This window comes from Andrena cerasifolii, chromosome 8, assembly GCF_050908995.1.
Source record: "Andrena cerasifolii isolate SP2316 chromosome 8, iyAndCera1_principal, whole genome shotgun sequence".
Classification (NCBI taxonomy): Eukaryota; Metazoa; Arthropoda; class Insecta; order Hymenoptera; family Andrenidae; genus Andrena; species Andrena cerasifolii.
In genome coordinates, this window is record NC_135125.1 from 7,596,975 (window position 1) to 7,623,118 (window position 26,144).

Consider the following 26,144-nt stretch of genomic DNA (forward strand, 5'->3'; position numbering starts at 1 on the left):
GCGCCCAAGAAATGAAGTCGTTAAAGAAAGACCCCTCATGATTTTAATTTCTTGCTGGTTCCCCAAAAGACGAACGGCTGGATGGCAGCGGGAGCGAGTGCAACTCGGTGGTGCCCAAGAAGAGACGTCGAAGGAACAATGGCACCAGCGATCGAGACCATCAGGTGGCGTTCGAGGACTTCCCACCCTCGCCCAGGTCCTCGAGGTCATCGGCCTCCTCGAGATCCAGCTCCTTGCTGCAGTTCGAGTCCTTAGAGAGGACCTGCGCCACTCTGTCACCCTCCAGCTACAGCTTCGACTCGTTGGAGTATTCAAATCGATCGAACGCCTCCCACCTCGAGAACACGTCGCCGGACAGCCTCGAGCAGGACTACCACAAAGTTCTGCCGAACGGCTTTGGGAATGCAGCCGATCACTTCCACAAGATCAGGCCCTACCGCAGCTTCGAGAGCCTGGACACCTGCCAGAAGGTGGACGACTTCGGACCCGGCGGCCTGACTAACGGATTCGCACCTTTGTACCTGAAACGCAACTCGGACCTGTCGAGACCCCGAAGGAACGGGCATCGTCCAAGGTAACAGTTTATTTGGCTTGCCGCTGCCGCGAACGGGTGCCGTTCCCCGCGCGATATTTCCCTGCCTGTTGAATGGCAACTGTTTGGCGTGGATTGATCGCAACGTGAAACAGCTGCCGTTTGTGATGGTTGGCGAACAGGCAGGGTTATTACCTGGTACAGGCCCTCGTTGTCGTGGTGTGATTCTAAGAGATGAATGGATAAATGGTCCGCAGACTACGGTTACCGTAATCGCGGGGTATTTTTGCGTTATCCGAAAGCTCGGCGCAAGATAAATGGGCAGTTCGCGATGGCCGCGCGCGGAGGTCTTGAGACTTCCTTGGCAACGACTCTCAGAATTAAAGCTCGCTACGTGACCCTCGTCGTTTTGGCCAACTTGCCACAATCGCGACCCTGAATAGACCTCCTTGACTTTTACTTTTAATTTCAACGAGATCTGAAATTACCAGCGATGAGGTGTCGCGATTGTCCGATTATCTTTACTTCCCCTATCTGCCGTCCTGCCTCGTCGGCTCTACCTTTTATTTTAATTTTTATTTTACTTGATGACATTTTGCTCGCTCCTCTGTCTGCACGTGTTTCGAGAACTTTTTTTTTTCTTTACCACGGTGCAGGGACTTTTGGCACGACGACGAGGAGTATGAGGAAGAGGAGGAGGAAGAGGATCTCGACGAGGAGGAGCGACTGTTGAAGGATAGTCGGGCGTGCTCCGAAATGGATGATCGATTGATGGTGTTCGGTGATCCCAGTTGCAACTACGCGGCGTCCGTCGATTACAGGAACACGATCGACCTGCGAGAGATCGGCGTCGAGTCGAAGAGGGACGCGCTGTTGGACCTGAAGTCCGGCCAGGCGGCCGTGTCGAGTTCGTTTCGTCTGCTGCAGAGCAGGTTAAATATAGCTGGCAGCGTGGCGCACGGTCGCAGCAACATGGTCGACGATCATCATCATCGTCGTCATCACCACCATCATCATCAGCAGCAGCAGGAGGACCAGCAGCAGCAGCATCACCACCACCACCACCACCACCATCACCACCACCACGACTACGAGCACCACGAGCCGCGGCAGCACCAGCGTCAAGGGTGGAGCAAGGAGGAGTGCTTTAATTTTAGATTCACGGATAAATCTCAAAGCGCGCCCAGTCTGGCCAGTATCGTTGACGAGTCAGCACACGGTCCACGGTCGTTAGCGGCGTACACCACCTCAAGGGCAACGTCTTTCGTATCCACGTCGATATTCTTCGAGAATTACACCAGGGTAGCCAGCGTGCCCGTCGATCTAAACCTTTGCGGCGTCCCCGCGGCATACGATGATACGCGGTGCTCCGAATTGAGCCAGCAGAATCACGAAATGGCGGAGGCGACGGGCGTACACGAGAAGCAACGGCTGGAGAGCGTCGAGGAGAGACGGCAGAACGGCGGAGAGGACGAGATTGGACAGCTGAAGAACGCTTTGACGTCTGTGAGGACGCAGGCACCGCAGGCCTCCATGGCGGATGGCAAGACGGAGCGCCGGGAGAAGATCGAGGAGGAGCCGCTGGAGGAAGAAGAGTGCGTTGACGGTTACTGCTCGAATCCGCGGGAGAAGAAGCAGGTGACGTCGACGGTGAAGACGCAAGATCGCGGCAACTGCGTCCTCGACATGGCCATCGCCATGGAGAACCATCTCGACGGCGTGGTGGACGAGGCGATCAAGCAGCTGAAGCGCGAGGTGGAGCAGGCCACTGCCTCGAACGGCAACAACGGCACGCTCGCGGCCGTGGACGGGGTTCAGCGGACGCTTTCCGGTAAGCAGCGGAAGGTGAAGAACAACGCCAGCTACGAGCTAGCTCAGCAGTTCGAAGTGGACGAGAGGAGCTTTCGGTCGAACAGATTCCGCAAAGCAGCGGGCCATGACATCGAGAAGGGGCCCAAGTCGCCGAAAAGTGGTTCCAGCAGCAAGAAACGTGTGTTCAACAACGCCAGCTATGAGCTGGCTCAGCAGTGCGATTACATAAACGCCCTGCAGTTCCCCAGAGGTGCTTTCCAGAGGATGGACGCGTGCGATGAGCTCGAGGAGCCTGTATCCGGCCGGTCCTCGCGGCTCAGGATCAGCGACATGGTGCAACAGATGAGCAGCAGCTCGACGTCGAACCTCAGCAGCCACGCGAAGGAACCCTATCCGGAGACCAGGCGATACTCCAAGTCCACGGAGGACATATCCACGCAGTTCTCAATGGGCCCATTCAGCAGGGTGCCGATAAAGCAGCTGGGCCAGGCGCTGAAGAAGCAGCAAGAAGAGGAGTCCCTCATCGGCCAGATAAAAAAAAACTCGGATCCATTTTCAGTCTATGGAAGAGATCGTAGTGGCCATCCTGTAGTAGACGACGAGATAGATTATCCCTGCTTGGAAACCAAACCCATAGGAGCATCCAGCCTGGAGGGGGGCGTGTCGCGCGAGCAAACAAACGCCCACGCGCCTCGGCAAGTATCCCCAGTACACGAAAAACCGCATAGAATCACAATATCGGACCCATTTACAGAGGCCTGCGAGCCTCCCGCGAACGTCGAGAAGCCGGCGGACGAGCTGGCGAAAAGGTCGTTCATCGGTGACTTTTATCCGGAGAAAATCGAGCGTTTCCAGCAACAGGAGGACCCGCTGCCGGACCATCGGCCCGCGGGGTCGCCGGAACACGGGGGCGACGGGAACACCGGCTACGAGAGCTCCTCGCCGCCGTGCAACAAGAACGGAGTAGAGAGGCTGTGGAGGGTCGTAGTGGAAAAGCAGGCCGCGGAGAAGGAGGCTTGCACGGAAAAGGAGGCGACCGCGGTGGAAAAGAAAGAGACGGTGAAAGGGCAGAAGGAGGTGGTGGTAGCAGCGGAAGCAGCGAGGGGACAGACTGTCCACAGTGCTCGTTCTCCCCCACCACGCGGTGGCAGCAACAGCGACCGACTGGAGCCCAGCAAGCGGAGTGGGAATCCAGCGGTGGCCGTGGCAGTTGATACGAATCATCGCGGTGATCGCGACAAACGTCACGAGGAGAACGCGGCGTCAACAACTGCGGCGTCAACAACTGCGGCGGTCAGGGTGGACGACGCGACGATGTCGGTGACGTCGACGACGAATACAACGACGAAACGGTCCCTAATCCCGCCTGTGACGAAGAAGGACACAACGACCACCCGGTTCCAGAGGAACATGGTGGCGGACGCGTCCCCCGTGGCCACGGTCAAAGAGGAACGGAAGAAGGGCGGCCTGGGCGGCTTTCTGCAGAGATTCTCCAGGCTACGGTTCAGTGGTAGATCGAAAGTGCCGCGCTCCGAGGTGCAGAAAAAGAGTGACCCGCTAAGCCAAGTGAATCGCGCGAAATTGGTCGACGAGAAGAGTAGAAAGGAGCCGGATTATATCATCATACCGCTGCACCCGCCTGATGAAGAGAAACGAAGGGAGGAGGATGTGGTCCCAGCGGAGAACAAAACGGACGGCAGCAAAAGGAGCGTCGGTGACGTCCAACGGAGTTCCTCCAATGTTAGGTGAGTCACTTTGCTTTCGGTGGCCTCTGTGTTTGGGTATCGTCGCGATGCTTATTGGGTTCGGTGTCTTCTTTCGCGCTTCGTTGGCTTGTTCGTGCAACGTGGAGTCCACTTCTCATCAAAAATGTTCTTTGTTTGCTGTTGTGCCTGATTCGCCGCAATAGATCGAAGTTTCAATTTGCGTTTACCGAAAATTATGAAACATGGACTTGGTCGGGTTTACCAACAAGCCAACGATTTACCGCGTGCGTCGCGTTAGGGTACCCTCACACGAGACACTTTTGTGCCTCGCGTGTACACTCGATTAGTTTTAGAAAGTATTCCGAAGCTCGCAGTTGACGTTAAGTTTATTATTTAGGGCATCGTTTTTTTTTGTTGTTTTGCAACAAGATACGAGTTTGAGAATTATAACGGCTGATTTGAAGGGAATCTAATAGCGTGTACATCTGTTGCGGAGTTTGCTTTTTCAGTGTGAGTTGGTGAAAGTATCCTGTGCATGAGCATGGTGTAATTTGAGTCTAATATTTGCATACAAAAGGATAGGATAGGTTCCGCAACACTTACGTAAATAATTAAAAAATACTTCTGAAGAAGATTCGCAAATTTTCATGTATTTGAACTGCGTAGAACGAAAATTGATTGCATTGCTTCTCTAGGGTGATTTCTGAGATCTCTATTGACCCCACGCATTTGAACAGTACCCGTAACATATTCTGCTTTCTTCGATTACTAACTGCCTTAATAAATTGTAAACTGTTATGTCACGTTAACAATTATGAAAATAAGTACAAAGGCTAACATTAACGAACCACTATGCTCGGACACTAATCCACTGCAGTAATCGCTATTTCGAAATATCGTGACATAAGCACGCATTATCCAATTAATTACGTTGCTTTCGTGTGGCCTTGCGAAAATACTTTCCACTTCATTGACGCGGCATCAGTTAGGTAAAATAGTCATGCTTATTCGATCATTACAGGTGAAGTGCCTCGTGTAGAAAGATGCGAATATTTTTCGCAATATACAACTATTTTTCTTTACGCTTAATTACGCCTAATTGGAATCTACTAGAACCTTTATCCCCAAGGGGTCTTAACAGACTTCGGGAGTCACTTCACAGTGTCAGAAGTGGCTGTATAAAGAAATAGAAAATGCGTCAAGTCATCCAAACTGCAAATCGCGTGACGCGAAAGTGTCTCGTGTGTAAAGACCCTCAGAGTCAGATAGCGGCTGACTTTGACCTCAGTAATTGTTTACACGGTTTCGCGCAGGTATACAGAGCTACCGTGAATCACGGTTTACGTTGCTTCTAGGGCTTCGATTGTAAACGTTCGCGTCTCCAGCTGGGACACGGAATCGTGTTTGTAAAGGCTGAAATTACTGTGCATGCTGCTTGCCCGTTTAACGTCCACCGTGCCGGCGTATATGTGGGGCTTAATGGTCGAAAAATGTTTATGTAATAAAGTAGGTTTAAGATCGCGTATTAATAGATTTATCGAACGTAAAGGCGTACAATGTTATTCGAAAACGGGTAACGTAATGCCTTACATAATTATTACGGGATTATGAAATACGCCGCGAGCACGTATCAGGTCTTTCTGTTTATAAGTCGCGCGCTCGGCCGGCTGCTGCCGGAAATCGAACGTGGCCGCTGCTTATCCTTTAAAGTACACCAATCGGGGGCCCTAAATTTCGTAAATAACGACGCCTTTGATTCGGTTCGCGAGATATTGTGGTTCGAGAAAGTATTCAAATGCTTGCAGTCGAGAACGTTAATGGGGCTGAGATACATGAATTAAATTAATTTTCTTGGGATATCGTTGTGTCTATCACAGATCGAGTAGCGGAATTTTAATGGTACGATTCGAGGGTAATTTGATAGTGTGAATATCTGTTGTGGAGTATTTTTTCTGAATGTGGGTTCTAGGAAGGCTACACGAGTATTTGAATAGTAAGATTATTATTATGATATTCGATAGTATTTCAGCAGGAATTACGTATTTAGAATAATGATCTATTATTTAATTATTTCCTTTCCATGCTCTTCCCAATTACTCAATATTTTTCTTCTTCGACCACTAGTTGCTTGAGCAGGTTAATTTCAGGGATTTGTAATGATGTTTAGAAAGTAAAGGGTGCTGTATGCAAAGTTCAGTCTAGAACTCTTGATCGTTACCATTTTGGAAATGAAAGTCACGTAATGGCTCCAATTTTATTTTAGAATAAGAAAGTTTGTTCCTGCAGCAGAGACTAACAGGAAAATGGGTGCATCTAATTCAAAAGTATGATATTTTGATTACTGTGCTCTAAAACAACAATTATTTTTCTTTCTTGCTAAGTGAAATTCAATAATTTTCTCTGATTAACTCAACTAGTGTAATAAGGCTTCTTTCGTGTCATATAGGATACAATTATTTTCTCTTAAAATTGTTTAATACAATTTGAACTGCATGTTTTTCAAAATTTGTCGAATCTCATATACTTTGACTAAGTAGTCTAAATTAATTCTTACATCGACACTTGCATCGAATTCTTATTTTTTAATCGCGTAATAAACTGTACACCTATTTAATTCTCCTGCATTTTAAATTGCAAGAATTTTCCCTCGATCATACCATTCCAGAAGTGCTTTTCTTTCGCGTTCCGGTGTCCCTGGTTTCTCGGAACTTAAAATTACCATATCCCGACAACACTTATCTATCTATGATAATATTACACTTGATCTTATCAACCTATTGCTCGCATCGTTTTCTTAAACCACCTTCTAAACGGAATGCCACCATTATCGCAGCCACTTGTCCGAACCCCGTGCAAGTGGGATTAACGACGGTAAAATATAGTTGGGGCACAGTAATCGCGAGTCCAAAGAAATGAGGAACATCGGGACGCGAGGGAGAAATAATGTTGAAATTGTGTAATCTATCGAAGAAAGGAAAGTCTTGTGCCGAAGACTTCTGAGCTGTCAAGTGCAAAGTAGATTAGCAAAGCTGGATCAATTACATGGCCTACTTCCTTCCTTGATTGAAATTCCTTGAATATTTAGTTGTGGGGGCGTCTTAAGTCTCCTGTTACGATACTCACGGTGCCACGCTCGGAATACCGCAGTCTTATCCTCAATTGGAGCAACGATTTCCGAAAGATGTATGCAGGTTCTAGAAATTTTTCAACATATTCGACGAATCTTGAAACGCCAAAAAAACATTTCCAGTAAACTCTTTACTAAAGTAAGGAAACGAAAAATATTTATACCGACGAAAATAAAGAATTTCTGGACTCACATTTACAAAACTCCTTTCATCCTTAAGAGAACCTGGGTGCTCGGCAGAAATCAAGGTTCCTTTGGCAATTTTTTGTAACAAAACTATATACGCAATCTCTTCAAAACTTTCAGGCTATATTATTACGTTGTTCAAGAAGCGAACAAACACTTGCTTAATTAAAAATAACGCGATAATTCCAAATGGCGAAGGTGTTTCGGAGCTGGTCCATTTTACCCCATAATTTAATTCATACACATTTCAAAATAAGCTTTCATATTAGAATCTGATCTCCCGATTTAAAATCCATACATTCTTCAGGAAATAACACTAACAAGTACCACGTATAGATTGATATTTAGAACGCACCTGAATTTTACAACAGAATCTGATTTTCTTACAATTAAAAATCCTCTCCTTAAAGAAATAATACCACTAATAAAGTGAACTCTGCGTCCGCCAGGCGAAAGCTAAGACGAGTAGTTTCAGCTACTATTTTAGCCTCCTCTATACCTCCTAAGGGGCCTTCCTCGAATTTCGCCGGTGTGGGCCCAGCGCGTGTTTCATTCTAAACATAACGATACTTTGAAGCCCGTATTTGAAGTTACACCAGCAAGTGTTCGAACACGTTCGCGAGCCAGTGTGCATGTTTCCCTTGAGCAGTTGGAAGCAACGAGGTCAGTGATACCGAGGCTTTCGCAATGGCGGCCAGCAGAGTCGTGGAACAGCTGCCGGTCCCGCGCTTCCACCCACTCCTCGATCATCCTCGATCATCCTCGTTCAGCTTTACTCACTGTTGTTTGATTCCGCTGTTATCGCATCCCACGCCGGCCAACTCTCAACCACAACGCATACGCGTTCCGCGAACGTTCCTCCCCTCTGTTTACCGCCTGCCTCGCCTAATTCCTCTCTCTCCGATCAGGCTTCTACGCTTATCCGATCGATAGGATTTCACTCTCGTTCGCCAATCGTCCCTCCAAGCTCAGCTTCTCCTCTCCCCTCGCGCTCTCAAGGGGGCCACCAGTTCCCTTAATCGAATTTCACTCTCGCCCTCGTTGTTGCTCCGTATCGCTCGGACTTGATTCGACCTAATTGCATTCCGGAACGCCGAACACCGTCGTTTAACCTTCCTCCGCCCGAAACCATGCGCTCGCTCCCCTTTCGACCGGCCCGGGAAACTGGCCCGTTTGCTCGCCAGCGCCGATCAGATGGTGCCTCCCTACGAGTTGCAATCAACAATCAGCCTCTATTCAACTTTTCTGCCAATTAATCTTAATCCCTGCCGCGACCGCGGCTCGTCGACGGTCTGCCTCCCTCTGCCTTTCACCCACTCGCGGCAGCGCGAGCGCTGTTTATCATCGCCTCGAGGAAAGGGGATTTTAGGAAACGACAGTTAAAGCCTGTCCAAAGATCGCTCCGCTACTACATCTGGCATCCGTTTTAATTGCGAGCTGCATCGTCGCCTCGCGGCTATCCAACCATCGAAACGCGTGTTCTGGGAACGACGGACGTATCTGATCGCCCCCCCCCCCCACCCGCGTTTGGCTTTTTACTAACATTTGTTTTATCGCGGCACGTTTCGTCGAATCAGCTGGGCCTGTTCTCCAGCGCTCGCCGCTCATCCACGATCCCTTTCGGCACTGAATTTTCTGCGTGGACCGAAGTAAGAATTCTGTTCGGTTGGCGCTTATGAAATTGCCGATAAAAGTTCCATTGATGGTGGGGATACAATAACAAATGCTAAGCTGGCTTATTCCAGAAATGGCACCGAAATAAAATAAATAAAATAGTTAAAAATATATATATATATTGTCATTCAAACTTCCTTAATGCGAAACGGCAATTTCATATGCACTGATCTAAGTTTACGTTAGTTTACGAGATATTTGACGGGAAAGATTTGGTGGTAAAGTTTCGGCGACAGAAATGTAGGAATATTTCGCCAGTTCTTTATTTCAGTTTAATTTTAAATACAAGTGGCATCGTTACGAAATACTGTTTATTGTACAATTTCGAACGGAGCAAAACAAAAATGTGATTCACTGTTTTGTGATAAATATTGAACTCGCATTGGTAGATAGCGGAATGCTTCTCGCAGCTCGAGATCGTAAGAATTTAACGGAGCAGTGAGTGAAACAGCGTGCACGTCGTTGAATATCTCGTAAACGGTTAAGTGTCTATACAAAAGACGAAGCATGGGCGGAATACTTTTTATCTCTCCGCCTACTTACAAAGTTATATTAACAAGTTGAGCGGCATTGGCGTGTTTTCGCGCCGAGGCACACTTTTCGCGTCGAGATATAGTGGGAAGTGTCGAAAGTATTGTTCTAGGGTTTTGAGCGAGATACATGATGATTGTTGTTCAATTCTTTCCTACGATCCACCATACGTGCGTGTACATTGACGTTAACAATCGTTTTTTTTAACTGTTTTCGTTTATATAGAGAAAAAGTAAATAGTTTTGATACATCCAAGTTAATCGTCCAAGTAACATTTTTTCATTCATTTTGTACGTATTTTCTCAAGCTTTCGCTTACTGTGTATTAAAGAGGAAGGGCCAAAGTATATTTTGGCATATTTGTTATTACATAATTAATTCAAATAAAAAATAAAAAAATTGATAATAACGTATCAACTAGCCTCGCTGTGGGGTAAATTGATACATTTTACCATCTTTCAAATAACATTTTTTCATGCATTTTGTATGTATTTTCTCGACTTTTCATTTACGATATATTAAAGAGGAAGGGCCAAAGTATATTTTAACATATTTGTTATCAAGTAATTAATTCAAGCAAGAATGAAAAAAAAAATGAAAACTGAAAAACGTATCAACTAGCCCCGGTCTCCGCTACAATAACCGGCTTCATATTGAGTTTTCCATTGATTTCATTATCTCCCAGAAAAAGTTGCCGAAAATACTTCTCCGTAAACCCTGAAACGAGCAATTTTCAAAATCCTGCGTTACTCGAAGTGCTAAAATCAGTACGTTGGACTTCGTATAGTCCCCGCGCAAGAAGCTTTCCCGTACTCTCTATTGACATTACAGACTTTCTTGCTGGGTAATTCATTGCCCCCGTCAGTCCCCTTTATCTTACTCGGGCAGCGAAACTTCGAACCCTGACGGTTTGCTTAACAAACTGTTAAACGTAATCGAGTTCGATATACCGTGGCTGTTTACTCCCGCAGCGACCGCGGGCGTGTTAGATCCGATGAATCATCGCAAGCCGCGAATAATGTAATTTAAGAAGCACTCGTATTTGCGAGGAGCTTCAGCGCGTTTCCCATCCTAAAAATGGCGGGTCGCTTCTTTTTGACAGGCTTCGGAAAATGGGCCATGCTCCAGTAATAATACGTGGTCCTTTTCGGTTTCATCTGAAACGACGTGCACACGCTCGTATATTTAGAGGTGTGACTCCGACGCTGGATTTTATCAAGCTGTTAAGTAATCGCGACGCGTCGCCGGCTGCTGCACTGACGAAGCATTATAATTCGTGCACGATTAAAATGAAGGAGATTAATTATTGTGCAGCTGCTTTAGGATTTTAAGAGCTTAAGCTTACGTGCTAATCGCCTCTTTGCATCCATCGCCGTATAATCTCTTGGCGACGGTTTAAGGAAACTGATAATTTTTCATTGATATGATCGGTATAGGCACGTGGAAAAATATGGGGATTAGTTTGTCGCCTGTAATTTGAAATGCACCTTTTATCGCTTTTTTTCAAGACACTCGAGATATTTATTTTGTATTATACGAAAGTCTTGGAAGATTTTATTTTTCTTGCTGATCTACGATTGTTCGATTCAGCACCGGGGAGAAAAATGATTCGCAATTAGTTAAGCTACTATTTTAAATAACACTTTATACGCATCTGTCACGTATGCGTGAGTTCTCGATTAATGTTCCCTGCGTGAGGCCAAGAATTCGATCTTATTTCGTATTTATTATCGGTAAAACTCTATATCACACCACTGGAAATATTTATTGCATCACTCAAGTATTTAGCATATTATCACTTACACACTTAATATTAGAGCTATAAAGATATTCTTGCTTAATAGTTAGCTAGATTTTCACTGCTCTATAGTTTCACCACAGTAACTTAAGGGGACCTTCCGGTCTAGAACCCCCTAAAATAGGTGATCTTTAGGAATTAATTAAAGGAAAACTACTGTATATAATTTAATGGGACTTTTTGCATTGCATTAAGGATGGCTTAAATTATAGAAATATATTTTTTGTTTTATAATTAATCATTACAGACGCCACTGGGGAGTCGTTAAAGTCAAGGCGTCAAAAAATTGATCAAAATCGGTGGGACCTGTATCTCCAAAACTTATTATCCGATTCGACTGAAACTTTTTTTATTTTGGAGAATATACTTCTGGCTAGGGGGGGGGGCAGAAAAATTACAAAAATGACATTTATTTAGAAAATAACGACACTTGAAGTTTGAAATCACTTTTTCCCTATATTTTTTATTATTCAACGCCTTTGAAAATCATAAATTTTCAATTTTTGTATTTTTTCTGGTATCCCCCCTAGCCAGAATTATATTCTTCAAATTAAAAAAAGTTCCAGTCGAATCGGATAATAACTTTTGGAAATACAGGTCCTACCGTTTCCAGAACACTGTTTCGAGAAAAACGCGTTTAAAGTTTTACGCGGGCGCCGAGTGGCCGGCTGTTGCCCATGCATTTGCCGCAACTCAAATGCCTATAACTTCGGGAATTTTACGAATTTCAACAAATCCTTTTAAACACGTATTCCCAAAAGGTTGAACGTTCGAAGAATGAAATAAAAAGAATCGACTTTTAGACCGGAAGGTTCCCTTAAATACCATCATAAAGGAACTATGAAAACTGTGTACATTACGTAGATTTATGAGCAGTAACATTTAAAAAATCAACCAACCATCCCGAAATCTGGAGAACATCCTCAGCCATCGTAATCCTCTCTAAAAGCCGCATAGCAGATAAAGCGCGAGGACAAAAGAGTTCCTAATTTCTCGCTGTTATGGAACCGTTTGGTCCATCAAATTCGCGCGGCACCGCGCTAGCATGTTGTACAAGTTCGTCACTGTGATACGAGGCTCGGTCTGGATAAAGAGGCTCAGTCGGGAGCTCTGGAATGATTTAAGGTCCTGCATGTTCTTAATTGACCGACCCCACAAACGGGCGAGCGAACCGGGGCGTTCGGCGCACATTGGAGCGGCAAGCAAACAGGGAAGAGGACGAGTCGATTGGAAGCATTAAAAAGAACAGACGGAAGAACGAAATACGAGACAGAACATTGTCGATCCTCTTTTATGTAACAAACGACAGAGAAGCAAAAAGTTGGGGGGGAATTCTGCGCGGCCTGACCACCTCCAACGACTTCCGGACTGGTACTGGAATGAAATAAGATTAATAAGGCTTATCTGGCTGCTACACCTACATGCATATAGGTATATTTAACCGTAGGCACGGTCGTGCGCGCATGCCTCGGGTTCGTGGCATCGCGCGGAGCAGAAATACAGGGTGTTTCGTAATAGGCGGCAGAACAGAAAGGGTAGTGATTTTCTACGAAGAAACAAGTGGGAAATGTGGAATGCGAGGTGTTCATAGGAGGCTTTGTTTTCGAGAAAATCGATTTCGAAAGCGCGCCCACCTATATAGCTAAAAATCGGCAGAATGTTATCCGTAATTATTGCGGCGTAACTTTGAATGGAATGAATCTCTGTGCAAAATTAAATTGATATTTTGCAATATGTAAACTTCTTTTAAACGAGGCTTTGTTTCCGAGAAAATTAATGTTTATGGTCCAGTCGGTACGCCTGGCACTTGACTATTTAAAAATCGGTTGCTTTCTCAGAAGCACCCTATTCGAAAGGAATTTATTTCGCAGACTTGACTTTTCTTGCCTTAGGATTCATTTACTTGTAAATTTTGCTAGATTCTATCGACTCTGCGCGTAATCCTTTTGATAATCGATCTTCTAAATTGTGTATCTTGAAAATATACAATGGAAATAATATTTTCTGTTAACTTCAAATAATTCATTGCCAATATAAGTTTAACTCGAAAATAAAAATTAAGTGAACTAAGTACTTAAAGCATAAGAAATATATTTGTTTCGCATCATATCGAATTCGAGGTGTTACGCCTCGAATTCAAATAATAATTAATAAAATACGATACAACCGTAACAATTGTAAATTTGAATGTGGTTGACTGAAATATTACAGATATTAATGGAATTAAAAATAACCATATGGCGATCGAAAAAATAATATAAAGCGCACGTGAGAGCAGCCGTCTAAAGCCGTGCGCTCCGATTTCAGTTTGCTGTGTTGCGAAGGGGTTGAAAAGAATCCCATTGGTCCATGTGCTGCATCATACGTTTCTGGTTCTTTGAAGCTATAAGTGGCGGAAGATAAAACCGATGCACTCTTCCCAGTTGCAATCGCAACCTTCGCCGAGCTTCACGGTGTTCCTTTACTGTCGGAAACGGAGCATCTTCAGGCAGCGGGGTGGATTCGGGGATTTCGACAGCTCCTCCTAAATTTAGAGAAGTTACTCCACGATCCTCCATCATTGTTACCAACCGCGTTTATAAATATGACCTCAGCCTATGCTGCAAGGATAAAACTGCAATCAAGACGCGGCGAGTTTTATGCGCGTCTTTGCATCGTAATCTGATGTTTTCCTTTCCGCTGGTGCGCTTTGCTTCGTTTAGATTCGTATCTGACCATTCCTACGGCCCATGAGCACGTTTCCTGAGATAACGTCCCCCTTCCTATAAATTTCCCTTTCATAAACTCTTCTCAAAGATTTTCAATTCATCGCCAACAGTTTCTCAAACTATTTTCACAGAATTCAAATTCTTGAAGTGCTGGGAATTTTGGAGATACATTTGGGCTCGTCTCTTTGAGTGTCTGTGATCTTTTGGGTCCACTCAGCCCACTAGATTTCTCAGGCATAGCCTGAATAACAATTTATAGCGAACAGTAGGTTAAGATTTAAAATTAATATTACAATTTTTACCGTTACAATTTCCTAATTTCCTCTTGGTAATTATTAGCAGGCTCGTTAAATCGTAGGTTCTGAAATCTCCATTCATCGAGGCCCACTTTATCGCGACCGCCATTTTAATCCTCATGGAAACCGATACTATTAAGATAAATCCGAGCCCTCTGTGATTATAGAAGTCAGAGATCATCAGATCTGTTTGAACGAGACATTTTTCGTCCTGGTATTCCCTTTCTGTGTTTAATCACTGAGAAATAACAGTCACGTGCACTTTTATCGCGATCTCATCTGCTTTCTCCCCAGTTCTGTTTCAACATCCAATCTAAAAACACATTTGTCCCTTCGACAGGAATTAGGATTTTTTTGCAGATATACCAATGCGCTAATCCTTTCGGAACATTAAGGGTACTTTGTTTAACATTATAACAAGTAAAAAAATTGATCACAGTAAAGCTATGATAAATACAGAAGAAATAGAACAGTATCTTAAATAGGTTTTTTTTTCGAGATGGTGGTTATCCGAAACGGACCAATACAATTTTTTTTCAATTTATTTGACAATTGTAAGAATATGAACCCACAATTTTGTAAAAAATTGCATATTTTGAAAAATGGCGGCACTTCTGATAATTAAGTGTGATTTTCGCAAAAAATCGCGCTTTATTTGTTTAAAAAAGTGGTTAAACTTAATAATTTGGTTGAACCTTTAGGTTCATGTTGCGAGGAATATTATAAGCTAAAAGTATGCAAAATTTGAAGTTGATGGGTCAAGTAGTTCTTGAGTCATCCCCGGCGCCAGTTTGGAAAACGTGGTTTCGAGAGAAACGCTTTTAAAGTCGAGAAAAATTGTACTTAATTTACACGTACAGCTGCCGCAGGCTAGTCTGCGATTCCTGGCTCATGCAATAGACCTTCTGCTTTCTGAAATAACGCATTCTCTGTCAATTGTTGCTGTCTGCGAGTTCGGTCGATTTACAGGGTCTTCTTAAGCTTTTCATTTCCAATAAAAATACTGGATCACCAATGATAACTTGTACCGAATACGCTGAAGTATAATAAACAATAAATCATCGCATCATCGTGGAACATCTCTGTTCCCTTTGCGTTTCGGGCGTGGAAATCTCATTTCTAAAGTTACGTGTTCTTATACGCGACTGGACGCAACGTCAGGAACTTCAAAGTCGATTTTCTCGAAAATGAAGCGCGATATCAAAAAATTGTATTCCTTCTTCTCGACTGACTTGCTTGTTATAAGTCGAAAAGGAAGAGTAACTTTTTTCAATATCCCGCTTCATTTTCGAGAAAATCGACTTTGAATTTCTCGATGCTGTATCCAAACGCGTATAGGAAAGCATAGCTTAACGTATGTAGCAAGATCTGCCCGCAGAAGATTGCGAATGCGCTACATACCTCCCAGCTTCTGGGTGATCTTTGGACGTCTTTCTTTCTGCCCGCTTAATGAAAGAGTCTGCTTATGCGGCTGATCGATGGAAAAGTGTCTCGTTAATGACCGGCCGTCCCGCTGGCATCGGCCGCGATATTTCTGTCCGTATCGATCGATCTCGCCGGGGCAAAGAAAGTCGAACGGCTAATTCATATGATCACCGGGCAAATAGTCCTCGCTCGCGCTGCGAAATTAACCGCGACGAATGCCGTCCAGCAGGAGGGAGCCGCACGCACCGCTCTCGCCGCGCGTAACGACGCGCGATTTGATTTTCCCTCGGCAGACAGAAATAGAGAAAAAGGAACGGGAAAGAAATGGCTGGGACCAGCGATTGAGAGCAATTGAGGCGATCGTTCGATTCGGATCTGTCTGACTTGAAGCACCCACTCCATCCCGCGCGACGGAACGACCAGCCGCAGGCGTTCCCTTCGAACGCTTAAGCGCGCACTTAAACGCCTGAATCTTCGTCTGCAAAAATGCGGCCGTCGATTCTTTCGCGGGAAACTGACCGCCGCGAAGCACCACCGACGCCTGTGCTTGATGGACGTTGCTCTCCTATCCTTGAGGGATCGATTTCAATACTCGATTCGTTAGGGATTATGCTGGGTGTGTACTCGAGACAGGACTTCAGATCTGGAGAGTGTTTGTTACTTGCTGGACGGGGGACGTGGGCCACAGAAATGTTCGATCGCCCTTTAAAACGGAATAACTGTTTTTAAAATTCCTCCAAACGACTCGAGTCTTTTGGGAAGATAGGGGGATTAATTTCCTAGGTGACGTGTTTCGTCATTTTGAAAAGAATTGCAGTTGGTCGGAATAGCGAAGAAAATAGTGAAGGTCGGTTCTTCAACTTTATGAAAATTTCATCAAAGTCGGTTAATATACATATAAAGGTTTCATATCAAATGAAGCTGTACAACACCTTCTAAAGTTTACTTCGGAACGCAGATAGGGACGTGGAGACAAGCAACAGAGTACCAAGAACTCGAACTGTGCCATTATCATCGCGCCTCGCCGCGACTGCGATTCATTTATCTCGCAGCTTCAGGTGTTTTCCATGCACCATCCACTCACAATTAAGTCCCGGGTTTATCCAATTACCAGCTCCGCTGTGAGACCAGCGAGACCTTCCAAAAGGATGCTGGACGCTAACGTGCAATCTTCCCTCGTCATTTCCTCGATCGAACGATCGCCAGAGCCATTCAAGCAGAATGCATCGTTCCATCACGCGCACGCTCGGTCGACGTGCAGTGGTCCATGATTATTTAAACATTCCCCTGCGAGACAAACAAGCGCTCGGACAGCGGAGGTACGTTATTCCATGGTCGCTTCCGCGTTTTCTTCCTCGCGTAACGGGAGCCTCCGTGTGATTGATGATCGAATCGCGTGAAAGCTGCCGCGGATTCAGCGCGATGAACCACCCATGTACGTATGTGCTCAAGATTCTGCACATAGCCTGGCGAAGTTCAAAGCCAGGGGGGAGAATAGACTCGCGATCCGCGGGAAAGTGTCGCGCGACGACGTTGGCTCTAAACAGTGGGTGACCAAATTAATTATTAGAGCCACGGTACGAAAAGTCTGTTCTTCGTGTTCGCGTAGAAATAAAAGCATCCATGTGGCATGTTACGTTGCCTACATTGCTCCCAACTGTGCATTCGCAATTTGCAAATATCAATGCTTCATAAAAAACGAAAATTAGAATTTAGGCAACTAGGCGTTCGTTTAAAAAATTAATTGCCTTAATGTTAAATCGTCGATTTATTCAGGTGGCTCTAATAATTACATCACCCACGTGTATGCCACGAATTTTGGAGCAAGCCTGTGCTCTTTGGCGATTTTTATTCAATTTCTGAACTATTCGTTGATTTTTTAACCTTCCATGGATGTACACTGCTGCTCGTGAGTATTTGACCATTTGTTATAGGTACGTTTAATAAAAGAGAACGTCTTTCTATATAGTTGTAGTCCAACTTGGATATTTCATGGATCATAAACGTGGTTTTGGAGCTGCAATGTGATTATTATTATTATAGGCAGCTGTAGTCTTCCTCTTTTCGAGGTACAACTGTTGATCTTGGTGGTTCAAACGTTTTTCTTTAGGAGTAACAGCATTCAGTTGTCATTAAACAATTTTGAAGTGAAGAATTTAATATAAGTTATTAGGATCGGAACAGTTCGATCACATAAGGAGCAACAATAACAACCATATTTATGATAACACAAGCAATAACCAATTACGTTTTATTCAATTTTCCCTGTTATCAAACGTACATGCGGTAAGTGATGAAATACTTTTGAGCGGTAGTGTATATTGAAAATAGCAAAGAGATGCGTGAATGGTACAGTTTTATCGGTGACAAATATGAAACCAGATCGAACTCTCGCGATCACCCGCCAGAGTTGGGCATTAACTAAATAAAAGATTATTTACATAACGGATCGAATAAAAGTTACTTTAAATTCAGATTATTTGACGAATAGAGGTAGTTATTTTATTCGTCGAGCGATTCACGTGTGATCTTCGGAATAGTAGCTTCACCTCTTTATTACAGTTTCTTCGTGTGTCGAATTAGAACCGTACACTGTAGTTGAATAAGATTGCTGAGGATATAGCGTCGCCTGTGGCAGATGAATTTCCAAGCGCACAGTGGTTGCGAAAATGTTCAATTGCTATTTCTCGTTTAGGAGAAGGAGATAAATGCTCCAGCTGGCCTGTACGTGTCGCGATTAACTCTCTGCCACTGAGAATCGACGATCACGTGCTCCTGACCGAGCATTGTGCAGGGCCGAAGTGAAGTCGTTTCGGATTAGGCGAACTGAATTAAGCGAGCGACGAATTTCGCAAATCGGATTGCCTTACCCTCTGCTCTTCCTCTCGAGAGAGGCTCAGACCTCCGTGCGGCCTTTCACTGGAGGCAGATTGCTGTAATAATCGTCCAAGGATGTTGAAAGACGAAATGCCTTTGAGCTTATCGAGGATTTGCCTGACATGGCGCTTTGCGGTGATACATGGTCGCGTGGACCCGTTTAGCAAGCGTAAGCTGTTTTCTGATTAACTGATAGGGAGGAATGAGCCTTCAATGTTATTTGCTACGAGCTGGACTCGATTTATGCTAATATGTCGAGGGATAAGACGGTCGGACGAGAGGTTTACTGACTCTCCACTCTATTAATGATAAGGATAACAGGAATTCACTTCGGAAAAACGATTTCGAGAATGTCCATTTGCGTTCGGTGCTGTGCGTTCAGTTTGAAACAGTATTTTGGGGCAATTAAATATACAAGTGGAATTTAGGATATATCATATAGTAATTAGTTGGTTTCTAATCGATTGACTCGGCTATTGATAATTTATATTTTATTTGAGATCTTGTCTATACGCAGGAGAGACATTTGGCGATAGTTGAGACAAAGAATGCTCTGCTAGGAGCTGAATAAATTTGGAATTGAGTAAAATTCCTCTTGGGTAATAATAATAATTCAAAAGGTAGTTAAAGCGAGGAACACTTTTTTGTAGCTAATTTTGTACATACAATAACATGACACTTATTCAGACTTTGGCAACCACGTCGAGCTGCGTAACAAAATGAGCAATTGCACTGAAATATACGTTTGACAAAGTTCGTTATAAATAACGATGAATAAAAACAAACAGCGTAAACAGTATATAGAAGCACACGTGGCAAGTAAACTATGTATAAGTGTTTTATCCTTGGATAGAATTTCCTTTTAATAAAAGACAAATAGAAGTGTCTCTTAATGTTTGCAACAGTCAATAAAATTTCACGTAATTGCCAAAGTCGCTCCAATTTGGAAAAAGATGATTTTCAAGCAACCGCGATTACAGACTCATTAAAGGGTAATTCAGAACACTTGCAATCTATTTTACCTCGATCTTTCAGAGAAAAATTACCAAGGGACAAACGGTAGTGATACAAAACCCCCAATCCTGCTTACACCCTTTGCACTCCTAGGCACATTGAAATTTACATTAATGTTATCTGCTGATTGCATTAACACTTTGAGTGACATCGTCGTGTTTTCACGCGGAGGTATTTCTTCCCTATGCATGGCTTTGGCGATTCTCCACTTCCATATTTGTTTACAAAACATAAGCGCTACCGAGAATTTCTGAATGTTTACTTTGAAATCTATGCGAGCTCGAGGACCGCTCTGGATATTCCTATTTTCTATTGAATCTTAATGACAGCATTACCAATGGATTGGGGAGGTTTATCGATGAAAATTACTTCAAAATCGGCTTCACTCGCAAGGGAACGTCCTGAATCCGGAAATTCAGAAAATTTTGAAACTTTGTGAATATGTAAGGAATCTCCTTTCGATTACAACGCAATTCTTGTTGGCTGCCCAAATTCACTCAAGGGGGTGTAATTGATCCCTGAAAATCTGGTTATTTTCTGATTTTGTATTATAACTCGTGAACTGTAAAATAATTTTTTTACCAAATGATAGATCTAATTAATAGAAGTAACTTTTGTCTCGAAGCTTTTTTTCTACCTCTTACAGTTCGCGAGGTATAACACAAAATGGGAAAATAGCCGAATTTTCAGGGGTTAATTTCACCCTCTTCGAGTGAATTCGGGCAGCATTCAGCTTTATTAAGGGGTCAGTCCACTGTGAAGTCGTGAAAAATTGTCATTTTTTAGGATTTACTTTTTAGTAAACGGAATGTCCAACGTAAATAATGTTTTGTCTAGTTATTAATACACTTATTGGCAGTATAGAAAAAATCTATTTTAAATTTTGAACAGTTTCTTTTTCAAATATACATCGCATTGATGTGAGCGCCTTGAGAAAGCGATGCAGTGCTAGTGCAGGTGATTCCGGAAGAAATTCAAAGTGTGTTGTAATCATTATGCGTTTGATTATCGCCGGAACCAGGATTATTTTTACTGATAAAAAATTAACAAAATGGCGGAGGTTTGAAGTAAAAACTATGAAATGGTTAATCCAAAAAGGTTTCCGTGGCCCCGGCCATAGCCACTGATTTTCCGAATAACGAGTAAAAAATTCAGACTCATTGATCTAATAGTTTTTTGCAATCACCTGCGCCACTTGAAAAAAAAATGTTGTTTCGAGACAATTGCGTTTTAAGTTTCAAAACAGATTAAAAAAATTCTTTTAATATTTTTTTGTATAATAAAAGAGTAGCTTAATAAATACCAAAAAGATTTATTGCATCATACGTTGTACCTACGGAGAAAAAATCTTTAAAAATAGCTTAATTTTTCAAACCGTCACAGTGGACTGACCTCTCAAGAACCGCATAGAATTCGCGATCCCTAAACTTGAACAACGTACCCACGGGTTTTGGAACTACCTTGTTACTCGACATTCCAGAGTTCCGGCGTATAATTACTTCCAATCGATGAGCGTGCGAGCAGCTCGGGTAGCAAAGCGCGAATCACGGTGCTCGACCAGAATTCATCGAAACACCGAGCACCCATTAATCCTGTCCGACCGAAGCTGCAGTATTTTCCGCGTTTCAAATTTCCTTGGTTTTTGCAGCGCTAACGGGAGGGCGCCAGTATCCAGCAAGCCGCCCCTGCCCCCACAGCCGCCCCGCGTCGGGGCGCTGAGCTCGAGACCGTCGACGGGCGCGTCGTCGGCGTCTTCGTCGCGCCGACGCGCGGCCACGGACCTTGGAAATCCGGCGGCCATCGAGATGGCGAAAGCCCGCACGATGCAGGCCGCCCAGGAGCGCCCGGTCGGCCTGCTCGAGACCGACCTCGACGAGGCCGTGCCGTCGACGACGACCACCGCCTCTGCGAGCACAGCCGGCAAGAAGACCAGGAGCCTGCTCAATCTGAATCACACCTCCACCACACCGCGGGCCAGGCCGGAGCACGCCCTCCACGTACCCCAGTCGCCCGTCGCCGCTTCCCACAGGAGCCCCCGCGACGACGACACCGCGTCCACCATCAATCAACGGCCACACAAATCCATGGAGTTCCTCCTCGACAAGGAGAACCTGCATTTCGTCAAGGTGAGTGCACGATTCCGATTGCTCTCCACCTGGACGCCTACGCGTCCCTCGGGGATGGTGTATTCCCTCCCAGCTCTATCAGCCTCTTTCTCCCTTTCCCTTCAGATACGTTCTCCTACGCGCGACTGTCCGCATCGTCAAGAACTTCCGAGTCGATTTTCTCGAGACTGAAGCGCGATGACGAAAAATCTTACTCTTCCTCTTCGACTTCTGACGAGTAAATAAGTCGAGAGAGAGGAATACAATTTTTCGATATCGCGCTTCATTTTCGAGAAAATCGACTTGGAAGTTGTTGACGGCGCGTCGAGGCGCGTACAGGAGAACCTACCTTTGGAGTAGCTACCTTTTCTCTCCCCTACGCCCGCTTATTGTGCGTCCCGCGGCGGTCGATCGCTCGGCGAGATTACCTGGCACCTTGGTGCTTCCTAGAAAGGACCTGTCCACTGGGATACTCCGAGTGGGTGTGCACGGGGCACGGATGGGTGGAACGCAGGATCGCTGGGAGAACGGGCCTCCTGACCTTGCCGCTATGGGGAGTGTTCTCGACTTCCTTGATTAATCGGGGGTGGGCAGTTTGTGGCATTTTTGACGGGCGGCGATGGTGATAGATCGTTAGGTGGGATATCTGGGTGGACGGTGCCAGCATATGGGTGGTTTAATTGCGCGCACTTTGGAGGGACGTGGGTCAGGGCGACGCGGACGTTGGATCGGCGCGATCGTTTCTCGAAGGTTTTTTGTCGGTGATCGCGTGTGCTTGTTTTTTTTTTCGCGGGTTATTTCCGTCGGTGGTGTTAATTACGCGACGTGGGTCCGACGGATCGTTAGTTTAATTAAGTTCGAATAATGAATGGGTCGTTAATAATGCAATGTATCGCGAGGGCGAGCTCGTGGGAAGGCCACTGCTGTGGACAACAATGCCAGTGAGTACGCCGTGTGACAATCCACGCACGATAACGTATCGAAGGGAGGGAATCGGAATATCGACTTCGTTCGCTTCGCGGTTTCGTCTGAGATTCTGGTAACACGGTGCGGTATAAATCTGCGATAAATTAGAGAGAATCTTTCTTCGTCGCGATCAGCGTTCGATCGAACGTGTTGCGTCTCAAGTTTCCTTAGTCATCCCTCTGAGATTACCTATTCCCTCTTGCATAGAATAATAGTTCGGCACAAGTAGATTCGGTAGCCCTATCTCCTTACCGCGTTCAGTGGCGTTAAGTCGTTCAGCAGGCAAAGAAAATGTATCAGCGATGGAAGACTATCGGCTCAAGTGTTCCTCGGCTGATTAGCTTAATGAAATTATGCCGCAGAGTAGAATGCAATGTGATAAGTGGATTAGAACTGTTTCTCGTGAAACAAGACTTTAGGATTTCCCTACATCGTGCTCGTCTAAATAGTCTAAATTACTTGTCCACTGTTTTCAAAGGAATCCTACGCCACTGTATTTTCCAATTACAATACAATGCGCGGCTTTCACCTCTGACATTCGTCGATCAACTGATCTAACGCGCCACCGATTTCTGTATTGCCTTGACGGTCGGAAACAAGCGACGCGATGGAACTCGTGGATTATGAGCGCTCCACTTCGTGTAATAAAGTCTTAACGTTAAATCGCGATCGCCGATAGTCAGTCATGGGAATTCATTTAATCTGTCCACTGTAAGCTCTATTGTCTGATCGCAGTCGCAGAACTTTAGTGCACAGTGTACCCCAGATATTGGGCGAATCATTTATTTAAATAGAAATTGCGGATATCCAATAAAAGTTAGATAAATTAATCGCCATGTGCCGAGTAAAGTCGACCCGGGTTAACTTTATTAAAGTCCACCTTATTTTTTATTCGTCGAACGTTTCGATTTCAGCAACGAATAAATTTTCCAATTTTAATTTTAACTCAGAGTTAAGTAATCAAAGTTCGAAAAATTAATCGCCATGTGTCGAATAAAGTTCACCCCCGGGTTAACTTAATTAAAGTTCACTTTATTTTTTATTCGTCGAACGTTTCGACTTCAGCAACGAATCAATTTTCCAATTTTAATTTTAATTTTAACTTTAACTTTGTTCGACGTCGAATAATTTTCTTCTCAACGAATAAAGAATTAACTTTATTCGTGGAATAAGAAAATTAACTTTATTCGTCGAATAATCTAAAGTTGAAGTGATAATAAAATAATTGTTTTATTTAGTTAATGCCCAACTCTGCTGTGCTCCAGTGCACAGGACGCAACTGCCTCGACGCGAGAATACGTCGACTCACGTCGACGTGTGCAACCGAACTTAGCCTACTGAAAACCACAGACTGACAAACGATACGCGACTTGATCTCGTTTCTCCTTTAATCGAAGAGTAATATACTTAACCCTGCGTGTCAGGCGAAGGGTAGATCATTCTCAGACTTCAAAGCAGCGAGATACCACAGGGAGGAAGTTACTTTGGCGCACGCTGGTTCCTTTTAGCGTGATCGATGGACACTGTCGCTTGAGCGGCAATTAGAACCGTTCGATGCAGCCGCTTTTCCGTCCCCCCTTTTTCAGCTTCCCGCCGGTGTGTCGAAGTCGAGGCCGATGAAATCTCTCTCGGAGGCTTTAGGGCGCACCGTTCGAAGGCTTTTCGTAGATATCGCTTAGCAACTCTCGCCTCGCCCACATGCTCGGGCGTTTTAATTCACGCTGTGCAACGGGCGAGAGAAATCAATTTGGTTCCTTGCCGCAATGGAAATTGAGCTTTATTCAGTCCACGGCAGTTCTGATTGGCATGGGCTCGTTAAGCCGCACGAGGAGCGCGAAACAGTTGCATAATGGCTGCAAAATTAAATCGCTGCGACTTGCGCACATTGTGCTCCATTTTAATTGTTACATCATTACTGCAGGATCATATTCAAACCTACTTAGTGATTAGTTCGCAGAAGCTTTTTCGATCTAAATTCCTCCATATCGAGGGACAGGTACATCCTTTGGTTCCACATCGAGTGGTTTCTGAAATTCGAAGGTCACCATCTATTTTCTAAACGCAATCGAACATTTCTTCTTCGAGGCTTATGGCGTTCGCAGAGACGTATCCATTGGCGCGGGGCGTTAATGGGTATTTAGCAAGTGAAACTCGTCTTCTCGTGTTTATTTCAACGTTGGCATGAAAAGCACGCTCGCCAGCTCGATTAAAGTTTCATTTCTGATAAATATCACGGGTCACGGGGACCCACGTAGCGCGGAGCATGTTAACATAATTCAAGGATGAAATTTCAATAAATGACTTTTAATACTTGCTCGCCGTGCACACGTGCTCCTGAAATTCGATACACTGATTTAGTTATTCCCTGCGTTCTGCTCTCATCTCGGTATTCCCCTTTCCAGCAGGACGTACGTAGTATGATAATACGACTCGATCGCGTCGCATAAAAAGCACAATATAAAGCAGAAGGGCACAGCAGATATAAATATAGGAGAAAACAAAAGGCGAAAGAATTTACCAATTTGAAGGCTAGGGTGAGTTCCCTTAACGCCGAGTGGAACGTAATACCGGACGTTGGCTATATTTGTGATATTCGAAACGCTACCGAGTAATTATTCCCCGTAAACCGTAGGGGGATAGAAAAAACATCAATTAGGTATTGACTAATTGGTTTAAGGGGGTATTCTCGTCTGCAAGGTCAATTTTTTGCCTTTCTTTAGGGGCGACGTAAAAAAACTGCACAGTTTTTCCCGATGAGCATTATCCACACGCATTTATTAATATTTCAGTAAGTAGTAAAAAATGTTCAGACATATAAAATAATAATTAATGAAGATATGGGTCGCATCATAAAGCGTGTTAAAAAACAGTTCCCTCGTGGTACGCACGATTCCGGCTGTTCCGCTGATCTAAAGCAAAAAAACCAAACGGATTCTTAAGCATTAAGAGTGCGGCTATAACCCCTAACAGATATATAAAAAAAAAGAAAATAAAATATCCATAAAATGGCGAGACTTTTAATTTATACTCCTTAGCGTCTTTTTCGTCCTTAAATGGCCTTAAAGATGTAAAAGAAAAACTCTTTGGACTCGATTCTGCTACCGGCTAGAATGATATGTTTTCTGAAGGTCTACGAAAAAGATTGCCCAGATTGGCCCACTAGAAGTTGAGATATCGTGCGCGCCGTCATGAAAAACACCGTTTCGCTGATAAATCCATATTTGCATTAATTACTATCAGTTGGGCAAAATGTAATCTAATTACAAACCACAAATTACGATTAAAATGTAATTGTGTAATTGATTACGCATTATTTTCCATAATCGTTAATTTAGGTAGTTGACCAGAATTTTGTCAGTAATTAACGATTACAGAAAATAATGCGTAA

The 26,144-nt window shown here is 44.3% G+C and overlaps 1 protein-coding gene across 11 annotated transcripts in view; it reads left to right on the forward strand.

Annotated features, from left to right (window-relative positions):
• The window catches only part of LOC143372042 (uncharacterized), a 114,886-nt gene that overhangs the window by 20,662 nt on the left and 68,080 nt on the right, over window positions 1-26,144 (forward strand). For all 11 annotated transcript variants that reach the window (XM_076817846.1, XM_076817850.1, XM_076817851.1 and 8 more), the window contains exons 3-5: window positions 70-574; window positions 1,189-4,089; window positions 21,334-21,811. In XM_076817846.1, the coding sequence (XP_076673961.1) occupies window positions 70-574; window positions 1,189-4,089; window positions 21,334-21,811 (3,884 nt within the window). The remainder of the gene's footprint in view (window positions 1-69; window positions 575-1,188; window positions 4,090-21,333; window positions 21,812-26,144) is intronic.